Here is an 18,331-nt window from a genome sequence, read left to right as displayed (position 1 = left end):
GAATCAAACTGTGGGCCCTCTGGGAGAACAGCCAGGGCTCCTAACCACTGAACCATCTTCCCAGCCACTTTATGTTAGAATTTGATGGCCAGAGGACGACTTGAGAGTTGGTTCTCTTTCATCACGTGGATCCCAGATCTGGAACTTAGGTCATCAGCCTCGGTGGCAGGCACACTTACCTACCACCATCATGCGGACACTCCACCTTGCATTCTGAGGCAGGCTCTCTCACAATCTGGAGCGCCATGTTTTAGAACGGCTAGCTAAAAGCCTGGGAGTCCAGCTGTCCCTGCTGCTCTCCTTGCTGGGGCTGGCTGCCAGAGGTGTGAGCACAGGTCACGTTTGCACCGCACACTTTACCAGCACCTGACTTTCCCTTCAAATAGGACAGGACACCGTGCCACACCCAGAGCAAAGGAGCACTATCGCCATGGGACCCGATGTCGGTAATCCTTAGTAAACTGACAACCGCCCCACCCCGGTCTTCTCCTCGTTGATGAGTACTCCATGTTACTTTAACTTCCATTTTCAAGTATTTATTTCTTCCCAGTCAGAACCTTATTCTGAGGAGCTCTGGCTTTGTCCTCTGGTTTTGATTTCCTGGGGTGACTCCAGCTCCTGAAGAAACACTGTACTCATCTTTAAAAATAACTAAACATTTGTTATTTGTTATTGATGAACCAAGGACGTCGGCCCTTACAAGACCTCACGCTGTTGGTTATCACGCTCAGCGTCCCAACAGTAATGCTTGACATTATGACAGACCTTAGGAATGGCCAAACCGTGTGTTGCGTATTTTGGTTGTTCCTGGAGAGATGATACCACCAGTGAGAAAGAAGCCAAGGTGTTAAGTGACAGTGTTTGTGGCCTGGCACCATACTGGACATGTCTCAGTGTCTATTCTGAGTGGTGGTGCCCCTTTTCTCTGGGAGTGCAATCACACACTTTAAAAATTTGTAGCACTCCTGTTATCTACCACACCAGACCTTCATTCCTAGACTCAGACAGGGTCCCATGTCAGGGACATATTAGCATCTCGTTCAGTCTTTAAGGATAGTTTCAATAAATACGGATCTTCACACAGAAACTTAAAAAAAAAAATACTTTAACACAACACATTACTGCCAAGAACTACAATTCAACACAGATAACACTGCTAAAACATTCACATAGGTACTAATATACGCAGAGTCACTCCATTAGAAAATTCTATTAGAATACTAGAGACCTGTGTCAGCAAAGCCCAAGGGAAACGATTTGAACAGTAGGAGTGCTAGAAAAACCAACTGTATGAGGTTTATGGAACGGGGGTGGGGGAGAATTTGGTACATTTACCATTACGTCACAATGGGCACAATCTGATATACAATTTTAGACTAGCAGTATATAAAAATACTTTTTAAACAATACTTTTGGTAGGCATAGGTAGCACTTTTAAAACAAACAGCTATGTAGTTTTCAGGTCTTTGGAAGGCCTAGAAACAATTCTATTTACCGCCTTTGGCTAGCTCGACGAGGACCTGGAAAGCAAGCTCTCTTGCACGTTATGTACACCCCCCCGCCCCCCAACTCTACAGGCTGCAGCTTCTGCCTACACAATGACCACTGCAAGAGGTTTCCTTCTGTCTCACAGTGGGTGTAAAATGAGGAGGGCCTGTTTCCAATTCCAGGACTGGATGAACACAGGGGAAAAAAGCAAAGTGGCATTCATGGGTATAGGGTTCCTATTTCACTTTAAGGCCCAGCCTGTGAGTTCAGTCTGGCATATCAATGTTTAACTTGGGAGGTGGAGGGACGTATTTCCCAGGGCTCTGTGTTATAACTACCCGGGCCTTCTTTCCAAACATTGGGGCAATTTTCGGAGCTTCTAACGCCGACGCGTCTTCAGCATCTTCGCTGTCTTCGTGATGGAGATCGTAAGAGATATTCCCATATTCTCTTAAAAATGGGAAAACCTCAAGTAGAAACTGACAGAAATCCCTGCGAATACCGAACCACCAATGATTGCCCCCTTTCCGCCTGAACGTCGTGGCCATCAAAGTCAGTAATGACAGCCAAAGAGGGGTGAATATGGAAATGTAAGAGAACGTATTGTGGCCATCCAGTCTGTGAACTAGCAGGACCTCAAAGGTGAGCAGGGGCACGACAATCGTGATCCAGCTGATGGCCATGGTCACATGTGTTCTTCGCTGCTCTGCAACCACATCCAGGGACCGCAGGAACAGGAGGGACCACACGATGTAATAGAGAACCACCAGGCAGAGGAAAGACATGAGGATCCACAGAGGCACGAATACCACCAGCCACGGCCAGTGGATAATCCTGTCCAGCCTCAGAGCGATGAAGATAAACTGCAGGATGTTGACGGAGCACAGGATTTCCAGTTCCAAAGACCTGTCATGTCGGAAGCCCCAGACGCAGGCGGCCACGGACACCGGGGAAACGAAGAAGAGTGGCATGAAGACCAGCAGCCAAAAGTGGGTGCCCCTCTCCACCCGGTCGCAGACTAGTATCTCAAACATGAGCAGCAGCAGGTGGATGCCCACAGCGATCAGCATGGCTTTGAATTCCACACAGGCTTCCCCCTCCGTACGGTAGCGAGGGTTGCGGGCCCACACGCCCGCACCCACCGAGGCGCCCACGATGACCAGGAGCTTCCACAGCCAGATGGGGGCGAAGACCGCCCAGTAGCTCCACTGGATGATGCCGTCCAGACGCAGGGGCAGCAGCACGGAGAAGAGCAGCAAGCAGGCATAAATGAGGAACTTACTGGGGTTGAAGTCCTGGAACAGGCCCCTGGGATTCATGGCGAAGGCTGCACAGCCACTAGATGGGCATCCGCCCGCTGTGTGGAGGAGACTCCAGATCACAGCTCCGAGGGGCCGGAACACGTGCGCGCAATCACGTGGTCCGGCCGGAAGCGAGCCGAGGACACAGCGTGCGCTGGCCGGGTACGGTACGGTGCCTACGCCGGGGACACTGCCTCGGCCCCGTAGCTCAGGCTAGGGTTGGTGCCCACGCCGCCTGCCTTCATTCCGCACCCTCGAGGCCGACGCCGCGAAGCGTGCGGTATCGGGTGGGACGTGGCGCGCTGCGGACTCGGCGACCCGCGGGTCGCTGGCTGTGAGCTAGCGGAGACCTCCGGAGGACGCTTCCTGGAGGAGGCCGGAACATGGAGGAGGGAATGAGCTCACATCCTCCCGGCAGGCTCGGGGGCGGGGCCCAGGGCGGGGCGGGGTCGGAGAGCGGAGGGGAGCGGAGGGAGCGGAGCTAGGCGGAGGGGCAGGAAGAGCCTGTCACGGCCGGGGCCGGGAGCGGGCGCGGGGTTTGAGGTCTTTGGGAGTGGGGAGAACAAGAGCAGCGACTTGCCTGGTGCGGGAGCCTGGGTTTGCACGGGCAAAGGCGGGTGGCTGGAGGGCAAGTGAGTCTGAGAGCGCGCCGGTAACTGTGACTGCCCAGCACCGATGGACTGGCGCGCGAGGATCAGTGGCTTTGACCTTGGGTTCGGCGCGAAGGTCAGGGGTGCAGGCAGTCAACGGATTAGGGCTGTGCCCAGGGCAAAACTCCAGAGCGGCTAGCGATTCTCAGGCTGCCCCTAAAAGGTAGTGCGGAGCGCCTAGGTGCTTACCAAGGCGCTTCTACCTGTGTCACCCGAGAAGTGGAGGGGTACCCGGGAGGTTGACCCACCAGGACAGAAACAACTCCTTGAGGGAACAGGTCTTGAGGGAACAGGTGAAGAAACTGGACCCGGAGATGTCCTGGTGAACGGCAGAATTAGGACCTGGATTTAGGGATCCCAACCTCGAGTCTCATTTTCATTTATCTCGTCCTGAGTGAGTCTAACCCTTTTAGAACTGTGTTAGGAGAAGGTGCAAGGGTCAAGAAATTTTGGTTGCACGCCTGCCACCCACCGGCTGAGAAAGGAAGCAAATCCATCCCACCCTACCCCCTCTCTGCTAAGCTGCAGTGGGTCTGTGGTTTAGAGTACTATTTTTTCCTGACTGCTGGGCAGAACTAGAGGATTCCCCTTGCTTAGCAGAGCCCTGGTTGCTAGTCCTTGCTTTTAAGCCCCGGGCCTCTCCTTCGGGTTTCCTGAAATGGGATAGTGCGCTGAAATGAAAGTCTTAGGTCGTTAGAGGAAAACAAGGGGGTGGCAACCGATGGCTGCCAATCTCTGCAGTTAGGAGAGTAGGGCTCCCAGTGTACATTCGTGAACCGCTACTGCCTCTGCTCTCAGCCTCCCAGAGATAAGTGAGGACCGCCGCTCCACCCCAGGCTTTCCTTGTGCATGGCGGGCACCAAGGAGTTGCATAGGGTTGCTGGAGGAGACCAGTCCAGATGGCCGAGATCTCCCCAAGCCCAGAGGCTGCAACAGGTGAACCAGTGCCCGGGGACCCGTTTCTACAGAGTCCATTTGAGTGATGGCCTGTACTGGGGATACCGTGGTCTGTTTTGTTTCTTGGCTTTTTTTTTTTTCTTTTTTCTTTCTTTCTTTTTTTTTTTTTTTGGTGCTTCTACCTTTCAAAAAAGAATGCTGCCATAGAAAAACAGATCCTGGGTTGGGGATTCAGTGGTAGAGCGCTTGCCTAGCAAGCGCAAGGCCCTGGGTTCAGTCCCCAGCTCCAAAAAAAAAAAGAAGAAAAAAACCAAAAAAAACACAGGTCCTTCTATGTGTGTGGTGTGCATTTGTTTGAAGGTGTGTGTGTGTGTGTGTGTGTGTGTGTGTGTGTGTAGGTGCACATAGAGGCTTGAAATTCACATCAGGTGCCAACCAGTTTGCCCAAGGGATCCGTTGTCTGCTTCTGAAGGACTGGATAGTAGAGAGCTATTTATTACCCCTGTCCAGCTTTCTATGGGCTCTGTACCAAACGCTGGTCCTCAAACTACAGGGCAAATAGGCAAGTACTCTATCCACTGTTCCTCCAAGCACAGCTACCCTGAGGCTAGCATACAAACTGAAGATTAAAACTGCTCTGGTCCTGGAGTGTGCACAGCGTAGTGCTCCCTGCCACCAATGCCTCCCTTTTCTGAGGGCGCACGGCTTTGGGAGACAGATGGAGCCTGATCTAGTGTCCTCCCACCACTCGTGTCCGGCAGCCTCTATCTGAGTCATGGCTCTAACCTGAGTTTTCTCCTGAACTCAGCTGGCCACCTGCTGACCCCTTCCTTGTGTTGGGGAAGAGGATGTGTGTCTGCAGGGGACAGACAGTGTCAGGCATCCTGATCTGCCAGTCTCCACCTTATCAAACAGAATCTCTCTCCCAGCCTGGACATGGGTTGGCCAGCAAGCCCCAGCATTCCTGTCTACCCCAGCCCTGGCCTCCGTCCAGCACAGGAGCTACAGGAGAACCTGCCCTGCCTCTTGTGCAGCTGCTTGGGATTTGCCCTCAGGTCCTCAAACTCCACAGGACCACACACTTTAAGCATGGAGCCTTCTTCCCAACCCCCACCCCAGGTGACACCTGGCCATGCTTCCAGCCTTTGGCTCAAGCCTCCACCTTTCCAAGGCCTCCGGCCCCTGATGAACGTGCTCTGAGTTAATCCTGCAAACCTAGGAAATTCCTTTTGAGATCCATGTAGTTTCGTCCTATCTACTGTGTCACAGAGAAGCCATGGTCCACCTGTTGCTTTCTGTCAGCCTCCATCCCTAAAAAGAGCATAGTCCCGTCTCTGCCTACAACAGCAGGGTCCAGCTCCCACATCCCTTTCACATTCTGTGGAGGTGGAGGAGGCCCCACGCTGTGGCAAGCTACCAAGGCTGTCCTGCCCTATCTGGCAGAAAGATAACCACCTCTAAGTGAGGACAAAGGGAGCCCTGTGTGAGAACCTGGTGCCTCGTTCCCAGCAGTAGTGGCTATTGTCACTGACTGTCTCTGTATCAAATTAGGTGTCCCCTCCCACAAGGACAGGAGCCGCTTCCAGCAATCCTGCTGCTGTGACCTTGTCATCTATCAGCCTCTTGCCTACTCAGGCCTGTGAGGAAACGCTGGGAAACACTAGTGAGGCCGAGGTGGCTGCACCGAGAGTCCCCAGACTCAGCAGCAGCCCTGCCCCCAGAATCTGCAGCAGGGTGGCCACACACAAGTGGTAAAGCCACAGCTCTGGGGGTCACTCAGAATAGGTGTTTGCTGGGCACAGCTTTTCGGAGCATGCTGTTGCCTGTGGCCTATTTGAAAGACTCTGCTCCCTAGGTTATGGGCTTCCTCAGCTTTTCCTGGTGTTCCCCTAGCACCTGATATGTCCCGAGGAACAGACTCGAGATTACAGACCCAGGGAGTCAAGTTTCATCAGGACCTTTGAAACTTAGTCTCAGGCCCTAGCCGCCTTCCCTGTATGCATTCATTCCTTAGCTTGTGTATTAACTAGACAATTACAGTCCAAGCATCTGCCCTCTGACCCAGCCCTGTCCTACACACACACACACACACACACACACACACACACACACACACACACACACGACACAGTATGGAGCTCCTCCCATGGCTTCTCCTGTGCTGGCCCCTTCCCAGTTCTAGTGTATGTCTCCTCCAAGAAGCCCTCCCTGATGATGTTCCCTGAACACAGCACCCCATATTTTTTCCCTGTTTCTTTTGTGTCTGCCGGTACACATATGCCACAGCATGTATGTGGAGATCAGAGGACAACCTCAGGTGTCTGTCACCTTGGTTTAGGCAAGATTTCTTGTTAGCCACAGCATGCACCAGGCTAGGTGGTCCTGGAACTTCTGGGTCCTCCTGCCTCTACCTTCTCTCGCTGTGGGAGTCACGGGATTCCAGATGTGTGCTACTGTCCTGCTTTACATGGGTTCTGATGATCCACACTGAAGCTTATATAGTGTGTCCTTTGCCCACTGAGACATTTCTCCAGTTCTCTCCCCCCACCCCCGTGTTTCTTATGTGCTCACGAATTGCTAATCACTGCAGAAGAACCCAGGGAGTTCAGAGTGCTTGAAGAAGGACGACAAGGTTTACAAGCCTTGCCACCTACAGAAAGCCACCATGAGCCTTGGCTGTGCTGTCCCATCCATGTGGCTCCTTTTAAAGGGGGAAACTTGTTGCTTCTGTTCTCACAGCATTGACACAACAGCTCAGGGAGCACGGGTATTTGCTCTGACTCTTCCTGGGTACCCTACCACAGACAGGATCCTCCTGTCTCTGGAATTAGATGTACTCTACTCAGTTTATTCAAAGCATGGGGTAGAGTCAGGGCTTTGTGTGAACTCAGGCAAGCAGCCTTCCAACCAAGATACAGCCAACCCCACTTGAGCCAACTTGAACTTAAACTCACTGGCAGAATTTGCTTGAGGTGTTTCCAGTACAAACTGTGAGCACTGGCTCAGGGCCAGTTGTAGTCCAGGCTATACATTTCTTGGCCCCTGCTTTGAACTAACTTAGAGATCATTACTAAATGATCCAGCCTGGGCACGTGTGTGCGTGCGTGCGTGCGTGCGTGCGTGCGTGCGTGCGTGCGTGCGTGCGTGTGTGTGTGTGTGTGTGTGTGTGTGTGTGTGTAGATGCACACGGAGGCCTGAAATTCACATCAGGTGTCAACCAGTTTGCCCAGAGGATCCCTTGTCTGCTTCCTAAGGACTGGCTGGAAGGGAGCTATCACACTTGTCCAGCTGTCTCTGGTTCTGGGCCATTTTCCTTATGTCACAATGTGTGACACATGAGTGGAATTTCCCTTGGGAAGGAAGAACCACACCTGCTAAGGTTTCCACAAGGCCATTGGCTGAACTTGCTGCTTACAGGGTCAGAGCGTTGCACACCAGAGCCAAACGGTCTTGGACTATTTCTCTTTGAGATTCGTTCCTTGCACAGTCCCGTGTGTGACCTGTCAAAACCCTTTACAACCCAGAAGCCGGAATGTCACTGAGATCACCTAAAGCCCATGCTGTTAGCTCTCGTCTGTGGTTCCCACCACTGTATTTGAGGAGTGATTTGATTTCTTCGTTCTGTAACTAATAAAATCTCACGTGACCACTTCCACCGTGGAGTCTGTGTCTCAGGGTGCAGGAGCCAACTGTCTCTTTTCCCCTCGAGTCAAGAACTGTGTTTTTCACCAACACATGGTGGTGGGTCTTACATTCACCTGTGGCCTATATGTGATGAAATCCCACAGGTAGGAACAACTTCAGGAGCCAGTGCAGGATGATAGTGGCCACTTCATGCCGGGCTGTCCCATCTCCGCCCGCTCCTTTTCACTCTTGTGTGCATGAGTATAGATGTATGTGTCATGGAGAAGGTATGTGGAGGTTAAAGGACAACTTGAAGGGTTCAGTTTTCTCCCTCAACTGTGGAATCCAGGCCTCACCCACTGAGCCATCTCACTGGCTCTAAAGTGTCTTACTAATCTCCGGCTATGCTCTGCCCTGGGATCACCCTTCTTGGTGAAGACATGAATGCTAGCTTCACAAGAGTGGAGGCTCCCCAAGGCTAAGTGTGCTGATGCAGGGGTGATCTGGAGCTAAACTTTGAGTCACGACACGTAAATGCTCATGGCATTAAATGTGGGAGTTGCAAAAATAATTTGGTAGTAGCAAAAGGTTTTTGAACTTTGAAGTCAAACATGTAATGAATCCCTGGTGTTTCTAGTCTTGCCCCACCCCCTCCATATTGCAGCCTGTGACTTCACTACAGCCTTGCTTCTGAACACGTAACATAAATGTTTCCCACCGTGCATGCGCCAGGCCACACAGCACCAACCAGCGTTGCCTGAAACCCTGGACTCAGATTTGAGATTGTTGTATGTTTGAACCATAAAGTTTTTACCATTCTACACGCAAGGTAGAGAGAGGCGTGATGGTTTAATTGTGGAAAGCAGACTGATTTCACCATGTCAGCCCTCAGCATCAAAGTACCACATCAGCATATTGTATTAAAATGTTTGACTTTTAAGACTGCTGTTTGAGTTGTTGACTTAAGTTTCAGAAAACATTACTTGGTAGGTTTGGGCTTAGGGAGAGGAGAAAATTTCTCAGTTTCTGAAATGGACCTGCACACGCTCCTGCATTCTGCCCAGTTCTCTGCTCTCATATTCTCTAAATATCTCTCAACTCTGAAAAACACTTTATGAACACACTCTGCATCCTGCCTTATCAAATATTCAGGAAGGATCTAACCTTTTTATAAAATAAGCATTCGGCTCACTGATATGCAAATTTGCTTTCATACTTAACAATAAAGTTATGTTGCCAATGTATTCTTTTCAAATAAATTTCTTTATGATTTCTTATCCGAGAACTTTGATTTGAGTCCCTTCTTTATAAACCTGATGTCCTATAAATCTCCAGTGAAATGGGATCAAAAGTGATGAAACTAAGGCCTGCACTACTAGTGTGCTTGGAGTGTCACCTGGGCTCCTTCCAGGCTGGCCGCACAGCCTCTCGCTGAGATGTGCAGTTACGGGGAGAGGCAGGGCACCCCTTTAGTGTGTGGGGCACAGTGCAGCTGCAGGGGAGGTTTGCCCTGTGCTTTGGTTAGCGTGTCAAATGCCTCCCACAGTCTCGTGGGTTTGAAAGCCCACGAGGTTGTGGTTCTGTTGTAGGGAGGTTGTGGAACCGAGAGGCAGAGCATAGCTAGAGGAAGTGGGTCCCTTGGAGTGAACCTCTGCTTCCTGGTCTGTAAAATGAAGTACACCATGCCTTCTCTGCCATAGTGCACTACACCTCCTCAAACATTGAGACCAAATCATTCTCCTGTAAGCTGTTCATGGTCGGGTATTTGGTCCTATCAATGAGAAACGTAGCGGTGGTACTTTGAATGAGAATGGTTCCCATAAGCTTGGTCTGAAGCTGGTGGAACTGTTTGGGAAGGATTAGGAGGTGTGACTTGTTGGATGAGGTTTGTTAAATGGTGGGCTTTGAGGTTTCAAAAGTCCACAGCATTCCCAGTTACTGCATGCTTTCTCTGCCTCCACTCCTGCTTGTGAGTGAGATGTGAGCTCTCAGCTGCTGTTCCTGTGCCATTACTGCCTGCCTGCTCCCTGCCATGGTGTTCATGAACTAACCCTCTGCAACCGTGAGCCCCAAATTAAACGTTTCTCTTTGTAAGTTGTCTTGGCCTGATATTTTGTCATAGCAATAGAAAGGCAACTAAGGGGGTATTTGGTACCAGAGTAAAGCACGTGTGTGTACAAGAGTTAGTATCAGGAGTCAAGGCCTGCTGTGACAGACCTGACCATAATGGTTTTTAGAGGAATGTGGAAGACTCTGGGACTTTGGACTAGGAAAGCAATTGAATGCTGTCCTAATTAGGGTACTGTTGCTATGATGAAACTCCATGACCAAAATCAACTTGGGAAGGAAAGGGTTTGTTTGGGTTAACATTTTCACATTGTGAGCAATCATTGGAGGAAGTCAAGACAAGAACTCAGAGCAGGGCTGAGACCTTGGGGTAGGAATTGATGCAGACAGAGGCTGTGGAGGGTGCTGCTTCCTGGCTTGTTCCTTGGGGCTTGCTCAGCCTGCTTTTATATAGAATTCAGGACTACCAGCCCAGGGGTGGCCCCACCCACAATGACTGAGCCCACCCCCATCAACCACTAATAAAGAAAAGTCCTACAGGCTTGCTATAGCCCGATGTTATGGAGGCATTTTCTCAGTTGAGTTTCCCTCTTCTCCAATGGCTCTACTTTGGGTCGAGTTGACATAAAAATAACCAGCATAAACGCGGTCAGCGGACAGTGGAGCTTAATGGGCAACCCTACTAGGAGCTTGTAAGACAACAGTGCTGAAAACAATTCTGCAGGCTTCAGAAGGGAAATATCAGCGACTGGGCTAGAGGCCCCTTCTGTGATATTTTTGGCAAAGAGTGTGGTATGGCTGCCTTTGCACTAAGAATCTGCCCAAGGCTCAGTTGGAGAGTTTTGGACTAATTTCATTGGCTAAAGAGATTTCAAGATAGCCTAATGCTGATGACTCTGTCCTGTGGTCCTAAGTGCATGTCTACAGTGAAACAGATCAAGCAAGGCAAAAATAAACACAAAATGTACATTTTAAGGACAAAAATAGAACTGGAAAATTCAGTGTTGGGGCCAAGCCTTGTGCTCAAAGAGAGGAGACCTTTGAAGAAATGCCTGATTTGAAATGGAATAGAGAGGGGTGCCCTCAAGGCAAGCCACCACCCAGCTAAGCTTCCACCTTCTAAAGAGGAAATCCCAGAGGAATCATCTGCACCAACACAAAGGAAAGCTCGGTCTATAAAAGAATCCATCAATAAATCAAAGTGTACACAGATGAAATTCACGGAGAGGCCCAGGTTCCGGATGAAGCAGGCAGCACAATTGGGCACCTTCAGGCCTTGGCTTTAGAATCAAGGAGGATTCGAGAGTAAAGGAGTTGTGGAATCTTCTGAACTCATGGAGCACCACTGAGGCCAGGTATGTGTCAGGGGAGTCCCTTACTAGAGATCTGAGGCCACTGTGTGAAAGAGAGGGCTGGATTGCCTTGGAGACCCTAGGGGATTGGATCTGCCAGTGGTGTGGGATGTGTACCAGGGAGAGCTGCAGACAGGAAGTGCAAAGAGCCCAAGGGAGAAAAATGTGTTACAGTCAGTGTTGGAACCTTCCTTCCAAAACCCACCTCCATAACTGAGTGACAGTGGCCACATCATTATCAGCTACCAAATGGGACACATTCCACTGTCTGTACGAGTTATCCATTCTCCCTATGAACATGTGCTAGACCTCTTTATAAAACCAGAGCCTTCAATACCTGTCCTCTTTCCCTCCACCCTCACTCAGAGGCAGCCTTGTATCCACCCCCACACAAATAAGTTTCTCTCATGAGGCCCCTGCTGCATGCTATGACCTTGTGGCATTCCTGGTCCCTATTCTGCCTTGTGCCTAATCTTTCCATGTGAAACCCTAATAGTCAGACAAGCTAGAAGGAAAGAGACATTGTGAGGGCTAAAGCTATGTTTAAAGATTAAATTAGTGGGGTTGGGGATTTAGCTCAGTGAGAACCATAAAACAAAACCAAAAAAAAAAAAAAAAAAAAAAGATTAAATTAGTGTGCTTAAGAGAACCATAAAACAAAAGTGCCTCTAACCTGTAAGCGCCAGTTGTCCAAAGACAGATAACTTCCTGGAATGCTGGGGGCTGTTTTTCATTTAACAGAACAGGCCACATATTTTTTCTCTTTTATTTTCTTGGTTGCCCCAACTGCACAGGATGTGCTTGATCACACATCAGCTGGAGGTTCGCAGGCAAGAATTATGCCTGGGTGTATGCTTGTTCCTAATTTGCTGACAGTGGGAATTACGTATCTGTGGAGGTTTGAAAGGATATGGCCCCCATAGACTCACGTGCTTTGGTGCTTGGTCTACAGGACTGACATTATTAGGAGATGCCGCCTTGTGGAGTAGGTGTGGCCTTGATGGGGGGAGTGTGTCACTGTGGGGGTGGGCTTTGAGGTCTCCTATGCTCAAGCTCCACCCAGTGTGGCACATGGTCACCTTCTGCTGCCTGTGGATCAAGACGTAGACTCCTTGGCCCCTCCAGCATCATGTCTGCCTGCGTGCACCGTGCTTTTTGCCATGATGATAACGGACTGAATCTCTGAACCTGTAAGCCACCCCCAATGCCTTGGTCATGGTGTCTCTTCACAGCAATGAAACCCTAAGAAAATAACCGTGTGGAGTTTGCCTTTATAAGAACTGATACTGCAATATTCCTGTTGTCTGGGAGTCCCAGGTGTGGACCTGTCCAGTGTCCATCCTGGCCAGCATTTAATAAAGCTCTCTTCAAATTTGGCTAAAACACTGTGACAGTGGCTTTATTTTCACTGAAATGTTGTGGGGTCAACAACATCTCAACACATTGACCACACACATGGAGCTACAGGATTTGGAGTCTTGCTTTGGTTCAGTATTTCCTCATCGTGCCCCACTTCTTCATTCTGGAGTTGTAACGTATGTTTTGCATCCTATAGTGTTGGAAATTGCTAGATTATTGACAGCTGCTATAGAAAGAAAGAGAAACCTGGTCTGATCCCAGATGGGACCATGTCTATTCAGGGTGAGGGGGCACTTCTTTGTCCATGTGTTCAGAAAGCCATGTACAGAGGATGATGGGATGTCAGCCCCTTTTAAGGGCAGAAATGCCTTTTGTAGCCTGCAAGAGAAGCTGGGACATGTAGACTTTCAGCAGAAAACTATTAAACATGCAGTTTGCTTCTTTATTTTACAGGAGGTTATAATTAAGGGATAGCCTTGAGTTTCACAAGAGACTTTGGTCTTTGAGTTGTTAAACAGTCTTGACACTGAAAGCCTTGGGAGAATGTTGAAGTTGGACTAAATGTATTTTGTGTTATGACATGGCCATGAGACTATGGAGGACAGGGGATATCATGTGGGAGGTTTGAATGAGAATGGCCTCCATGAACTCATATATTTGAATGCTTGATCCAAAGTTGGTGGACATGTTTGGGAAGGATTAGGAGGTGTGGCCTTTTTAGATTACACATGGGCTTTAAGGTTTCAAAAGCCCATGCTATTCCCAGCTCTCTCTGTCTCTCTGTCTTTGTCTTTGTCTCTGTGTAGGTCGATATGTAGATGAGGGCTGGCAAGGCAAAGTCTGTAATTGGACAGTGAGAAAGGGGGGCAGGGACAAAGTTTTGGTAAGGGGAGAGAGAAGAGAAAGAGAGAGGAAACAAGATAGAGGCAGAGAAGGACAACCCAAATCTGTGTGGCCCTAAATGGCCACAGGTAGTTATGAATATTTCTTAAGGGATGGATTTTTATAGGTCAATTTATCTTATTTAGGTGGGTGGCTTATATCATTATCAATTGGCTCCGAGTTTATTGTGCGGATGGTTTGTGGAATGCAAATTTATTAAAGTAAATTATTTAGATAAATCTGATTGTTAAATTACAACACCTGGAGCTTTGACTTTAACAGGTTGTTGGGAGTTGATATTATAACCATTAGGGAACAGTTGCTGGGAGTGTGGCAGAATACATGGCAGAGAGCTGTGATAGGACAGCCACTGCTGGGACCAGCGCAGGTCACAGAGCTTTGGGGGACCAGCTACTGCTGGGACCTCTAGAGTCCTGATTTTACCAGGTGGCAGGGAGTGTGAGCAAAGTCTGAGGCAGAGAGCCAGCCGGGAGAGGGCGGCCACAGCATGCGGCTAGCAACAGCAACAGGGGTGGAGAGACCTTTGGGGACAGAGAACAGCTGGGGATAGCATGGCATGGTACCCTAGAACCGTCCGCTGCTGAGTCGAATATACCTTCTAATGCCATATGGCTCAATGATGCCAGCAATAGCGAGAATAGAGGGAATTTTAAATGTCTCTGTCTCTGTCTGTCTCTGTGTCTCTGTTTCTCTCTATCTCTGTCTGTCTGTCTGTTTCTGTCTCTGTCCCTGTGCTTCTCTGTCTCTCTCTGTCTCTGTCTCTCTGTCTCTCTGTGTCTCTCTCTGTGTGTCTGTCTCTCTGTCTGTCTCTCTGTCTCTCTGTCTCTGTCTCTCTGTCTCTGTCTTTCTCTGTCTCTTCTCTCTCTCTCTCTCTGTCTGTCTCTCTCTCTCTGTCTCTCTCTCTCTGTCTCTCTCTCTGTCTCTCTGTCTCTCTCTTTCTCTGTCTCTTCCTCTCTCTGTCTCTCTCTGTCTCTGTCTCCCTCTGTGTGTCTGTCTCTCTGTCTCTGTCTCTCTCTCTGTCTCTCTGTCTCTCTCTTTCTCTGTGTCTCTCTCTGTGTGTCTGTTTCTCTGTCTCTGTCTCTGTCTGTCTCTGTCTCTGCCTCTCTCTGTCTCTCTCTGTCTCTGTCTCTCTCTGTGTCTCTCTCTGTGTGTCTCTCTCTGTCTCTCTCTCTCTCTCTGTCTCTCTCTGTCTCTCTCTTTCTGTGTGTCTCTCTCTGTGTGTCTGTCTCTCTGTCTCTCTCTGTATCTCTGCCTCTCTCTGTCTCTCTCTGTCTCTGTCTCTCTCTGTCTCTGTCTCTCTCTGTCCCTCTCTCTCTCTCCCCCTCTCCCTCTCTCTCCCTTGCTTGTGGATCAGGTGTAAGTTCTTAGCTGCTGCTCCAGTGCCATGCCTGCCTGCCTGCTGCCATGCTCCCACCATGATGGTCAAAGACTGACATTCTGGACTGTGATCCCCAAATTAAATGTTTTCACTAAGACAGTAACTAAACCAGCCACGTTATAGGGAGGACACTAGTGCTAGGAGAGGTGGAGAGCCTGGCTCAGGCATCCTGGCCTGCTTCTGCCTCTCCACAGCAGTGCAGAGCAGGAGGCAGGGTGGGTGCTGGTACTGACCACTGCCTGCAAAAACAAACAAACAAACAAAAACAAAACTTGGAGGGTTCTGTTAAACTGTTGGCTAGCAGTGGTTTCTAGAGAATTATTGCCTAAGGAGGACCCAAAGTTTGAAAGAATTATTGCTTATGAGGACCATTTTCACTGAAACCACCACAATGCCTGAATGTATATGTACACCACATGTGTGATGGAGCCCACAACGGTCAGAAGAAGTCAGCAGATCCCCAGAGCTAGTTACAGAGGGTTCTAGGATCTGGACCTGGCTCCTCTGTAAGAGCGGTAAGTGCTCTCAACCACTTAGCTATCGCTCAGCCCCGCCCCGATTTTTTTTTTCCTTTGGCCTGGGATCAGAGCACTGAGATCAGTGTTTTTTTTTTTTTTTTTTTTGGTTCATTTTTTTCGGAGCTGGGGACCGAACCCAGGGCCTTGCGCTTCCTAGGTAAGCACTCTACCACTGAGCTAAATCCCCAGCCCCGAGATCAGTGTTTTTGTCGTTGAAGCCAACCCTCCTGACAGCAGGCTTTGTACATCTCCAGTGGGCAGTCTCGGTGGTGACCCAGTACTGCCCCATCTTCCAGTCCAGCACCCTTCCACCCAGACACGGAGACTGAAGGAGATGCCGAGGGAGACTAGGAGCCTGAGTCACTCCCTGTACGTGCTCTGACGTCCGACTCTACACCCGCATCAGGCGTTGGCTTCGCCCAGAGCAAACCTCGCGGGTAGGGCTTGCCGCGACTGCATCTAGACTCTTCCTCCTCCTCGTTCTGTCCACACTCTTAATGGCCTGAGTACTTTGTCCAGCTGTCTGTCCCGTGGCAGTTGTAACTTCGCTTAGAGCTCGGGCTTCTCAGACAATTCCTTTTCTCCCATCTCTGCCACTGCTTCCTTTACCCCCGTGGATGGACAGTATCCCAGTCGCTGTGCCTATTGGAGTCTGTACCCGAGACTCACACCAAAGGTGCCTCCGGGGCAATTCCTGTGGCATTTTATGGGAAAACTCAGGAACCTGTGTCCCCAAAGTGGAATTGATTTTTTTTTTTTTTGTCTCAAGCCTTCATATGATCATAGCTCTTCTCTTTAGATTGAAAAACAAAAACAAAAACAAAACAAAACAAAACAAGACTCACTGACGTAGGAGAAACTGCCTTGGCTCTCAAGTGGGGTCTATCACAGTGCACACGTGGGTGACTGCACCCTGGGCCTCGGACGTCTAGGGGAAGGCAGAGCTGGGCTCCAGCACCGCAGTTTGGAGCCGTTCTCCTGTAAGCACTCTCACAGCTCAGTGGGGGACAAGTTGTACTGAGCACCCACGTTAGTTACTTCCTCACTGCTGTGACAGAACACCTAACAAAAGCAACCCAAGGATGGGTAAGTTTGCCTCAAGATGGATGGATGCAGTCCATCATGGCAGCAGGAACTCGAGGTGGCCGCTTGAATTGCATCCACAGTTAGGATGTGGAGAGGTGAGTGCTGAGCTCAGCTCACTCCGTCCTGTTCCTTCTGTTCAGTATTCCAGCCCACGGGGCAGTGGCGCCCACATTTAGAGTGGGTCTTCCCAACACAACCCAATCTAGAAAGTCCATCATGGACATGCCTTAGTTAGGGTTTTACTGCTGTGAACAGACACCATGACCAAGGCAACTCTTCTGAAGGACAGCATTTAATTGGGGCTGGCTTACAGGTCCAGAGGTTCAGTCCATTATCATCAAGGTGGGAAACATGGCAGCCTCCAGGCAGGCATGGTGCAGGAGGAGCTGAGATTCTACACCTCCATCTGAAGGCTACCAGCAGAAGACTGGTTTTCAAGGAGCTAGGACGAAGGTCTTAAAGCCCACACCCACAGTGACACACCTCCAACAATGGCACACCTTCCACACCCTAGATCCTGTGAAGTTGCTAATATTAACATCACAAATACGTATTCCAAGGTTGGTAAAGGAAAACAAAATTAAAGCCCCTGATCACATCTCCCCCAGGAAAGAAGAAAAAGAGAGAGAGAGGGAGCGAGAGCTGCAGCAGAGCTGTGACTGCCTTAGCCCCTGACATCTGGGCCAGGCCCTCTCTGAGCAACACAGAGAACTAGGGACCCTGGTAGCCTCCCTCCCCTGCCCAGGAGTGCTGACTGCACAGGGCTGGGGACCCGGGACCATCTGATCAGTAGCAGTCCGCCTGCCTGGTCCCGGCCTTTCCCTCAGGTTGCCCTGCGTGTAGATGTTTGCTAAGCCAGCACCAGAGCCTTATGGCACTTGGGCATAACAACTGGGGCAGTAGAATCCAAAACACAATTAACTAACGCGTCCTTGGGGGAAATCTGGGTTAGGGGATGGTTTGGCCAGATCTTCAGTTGTTTATAAGATAGAAGATGGAGGCTGGTTGCCACGGTTACTGGCTAGAGAGCCTCTGATGGGAAGCACATCATGGGTGAGGAGGCTCCCTTGTCAGCTCTGTCTCCACAACATGTTCTGGTCGAGCATCCAGCAACAGTCATGATGAGCGTGAAGCCAGCTCTACAGGAGAGCACTGGTGTGCCATGGCAGTCAGAGCCTTGGGGACCAGACTGTCTCGCAGACTCCTCCATGGACAGAGGGTGGATCTTCTGTAGACCCACGCGGAGTCTCCAGCCAGAGCTAATTTGGAGGAATCAAGGTGGCAGAAACTAACAGGTAGAGGGTAGGGAGCGCCACTCAGTGAAGGGTCTGCTTTTGTAAGCAGGAGGATTGACTTGATCCCAAAACCCATGCCAAAAAAAAAAAAAAAAAAAAAAAAAAAAAAAGGGGCGGGGGATTTAGCTCAGTGGTAGAGCGCTTACCTAGGAAGCGCAAGGCCCTGGGTTCGGTCCCCAGCCCCGAAAAAAAGAACAAAAAAAAAAAAAAAAAAAAAAAAGCCATGTTCTTGCCCTCCCAGTGCAGGGGAAGTAGAGAAGGGCAGAGGCTATCTCGCTTACTTTGCGAGTTTTAGGCCAGTGAGGGACCATGTGTAAACACACACATACACACACACACACACACAAATACACACACATGTACATATACATATGCATACACACATGCACACACAATAACAGCTGAGATTGTCC

At 49.8% G+C, this 18,331-nt stretch overlaps 1 protein-coding gene across 1 annotated transcript; it reads right to left on the bottom strand.

The window, feature by feature from the left end:
- Window positions 1-1,087: 1,087 nt before the first annotated feature.
- Window positions 1,088-3,176, bottom strand: Tmem185b (transmembrane protein 185B). The gene has a single exon (XM_032915296.1). It carries the CDS (start codon window positions 2,805-2,807, stop codon window positions 1,755-1,757), a length of 1,053 nt encoding a protein of 350 aa, XP_032771187.1. The 5' UTR covers window positions 2,808-3,176; the 3' UTR covers window positions 1,088-1,754.
- Between the last annotated feature and the right edge of the window lie 15,155 nt (window positions 3,177-18,331).

Source organism: Rattus rattus, chromosome 10 (genome assembly GCF_011064425.1).
Source record: "Rattus rattus isolate New Zealand chromosome 10, Rrattus_CSIRO_v1, whole genome shotgun sequence".
Lineage (NCBI taxonomy): Eukaryota > Metazoa > Chordata > Mammalia > Rodentia > Muridae > Rattus > Rattus rattus.
Note: the sequence above shows the minus strand (reverse complement) of the source record. Positions and strands in the feature narration are given on the sequence as shown.

Excerpts from the sequence above, each read along its gene's own strand:
- Tmem185b (XM_032915296.1), bottom strand. The coding sequence starts at position 2,807 with ATGAATCCCAGGGGCCTGTTCCAGGACTTCAACCCCAGTAAGTTCCTC.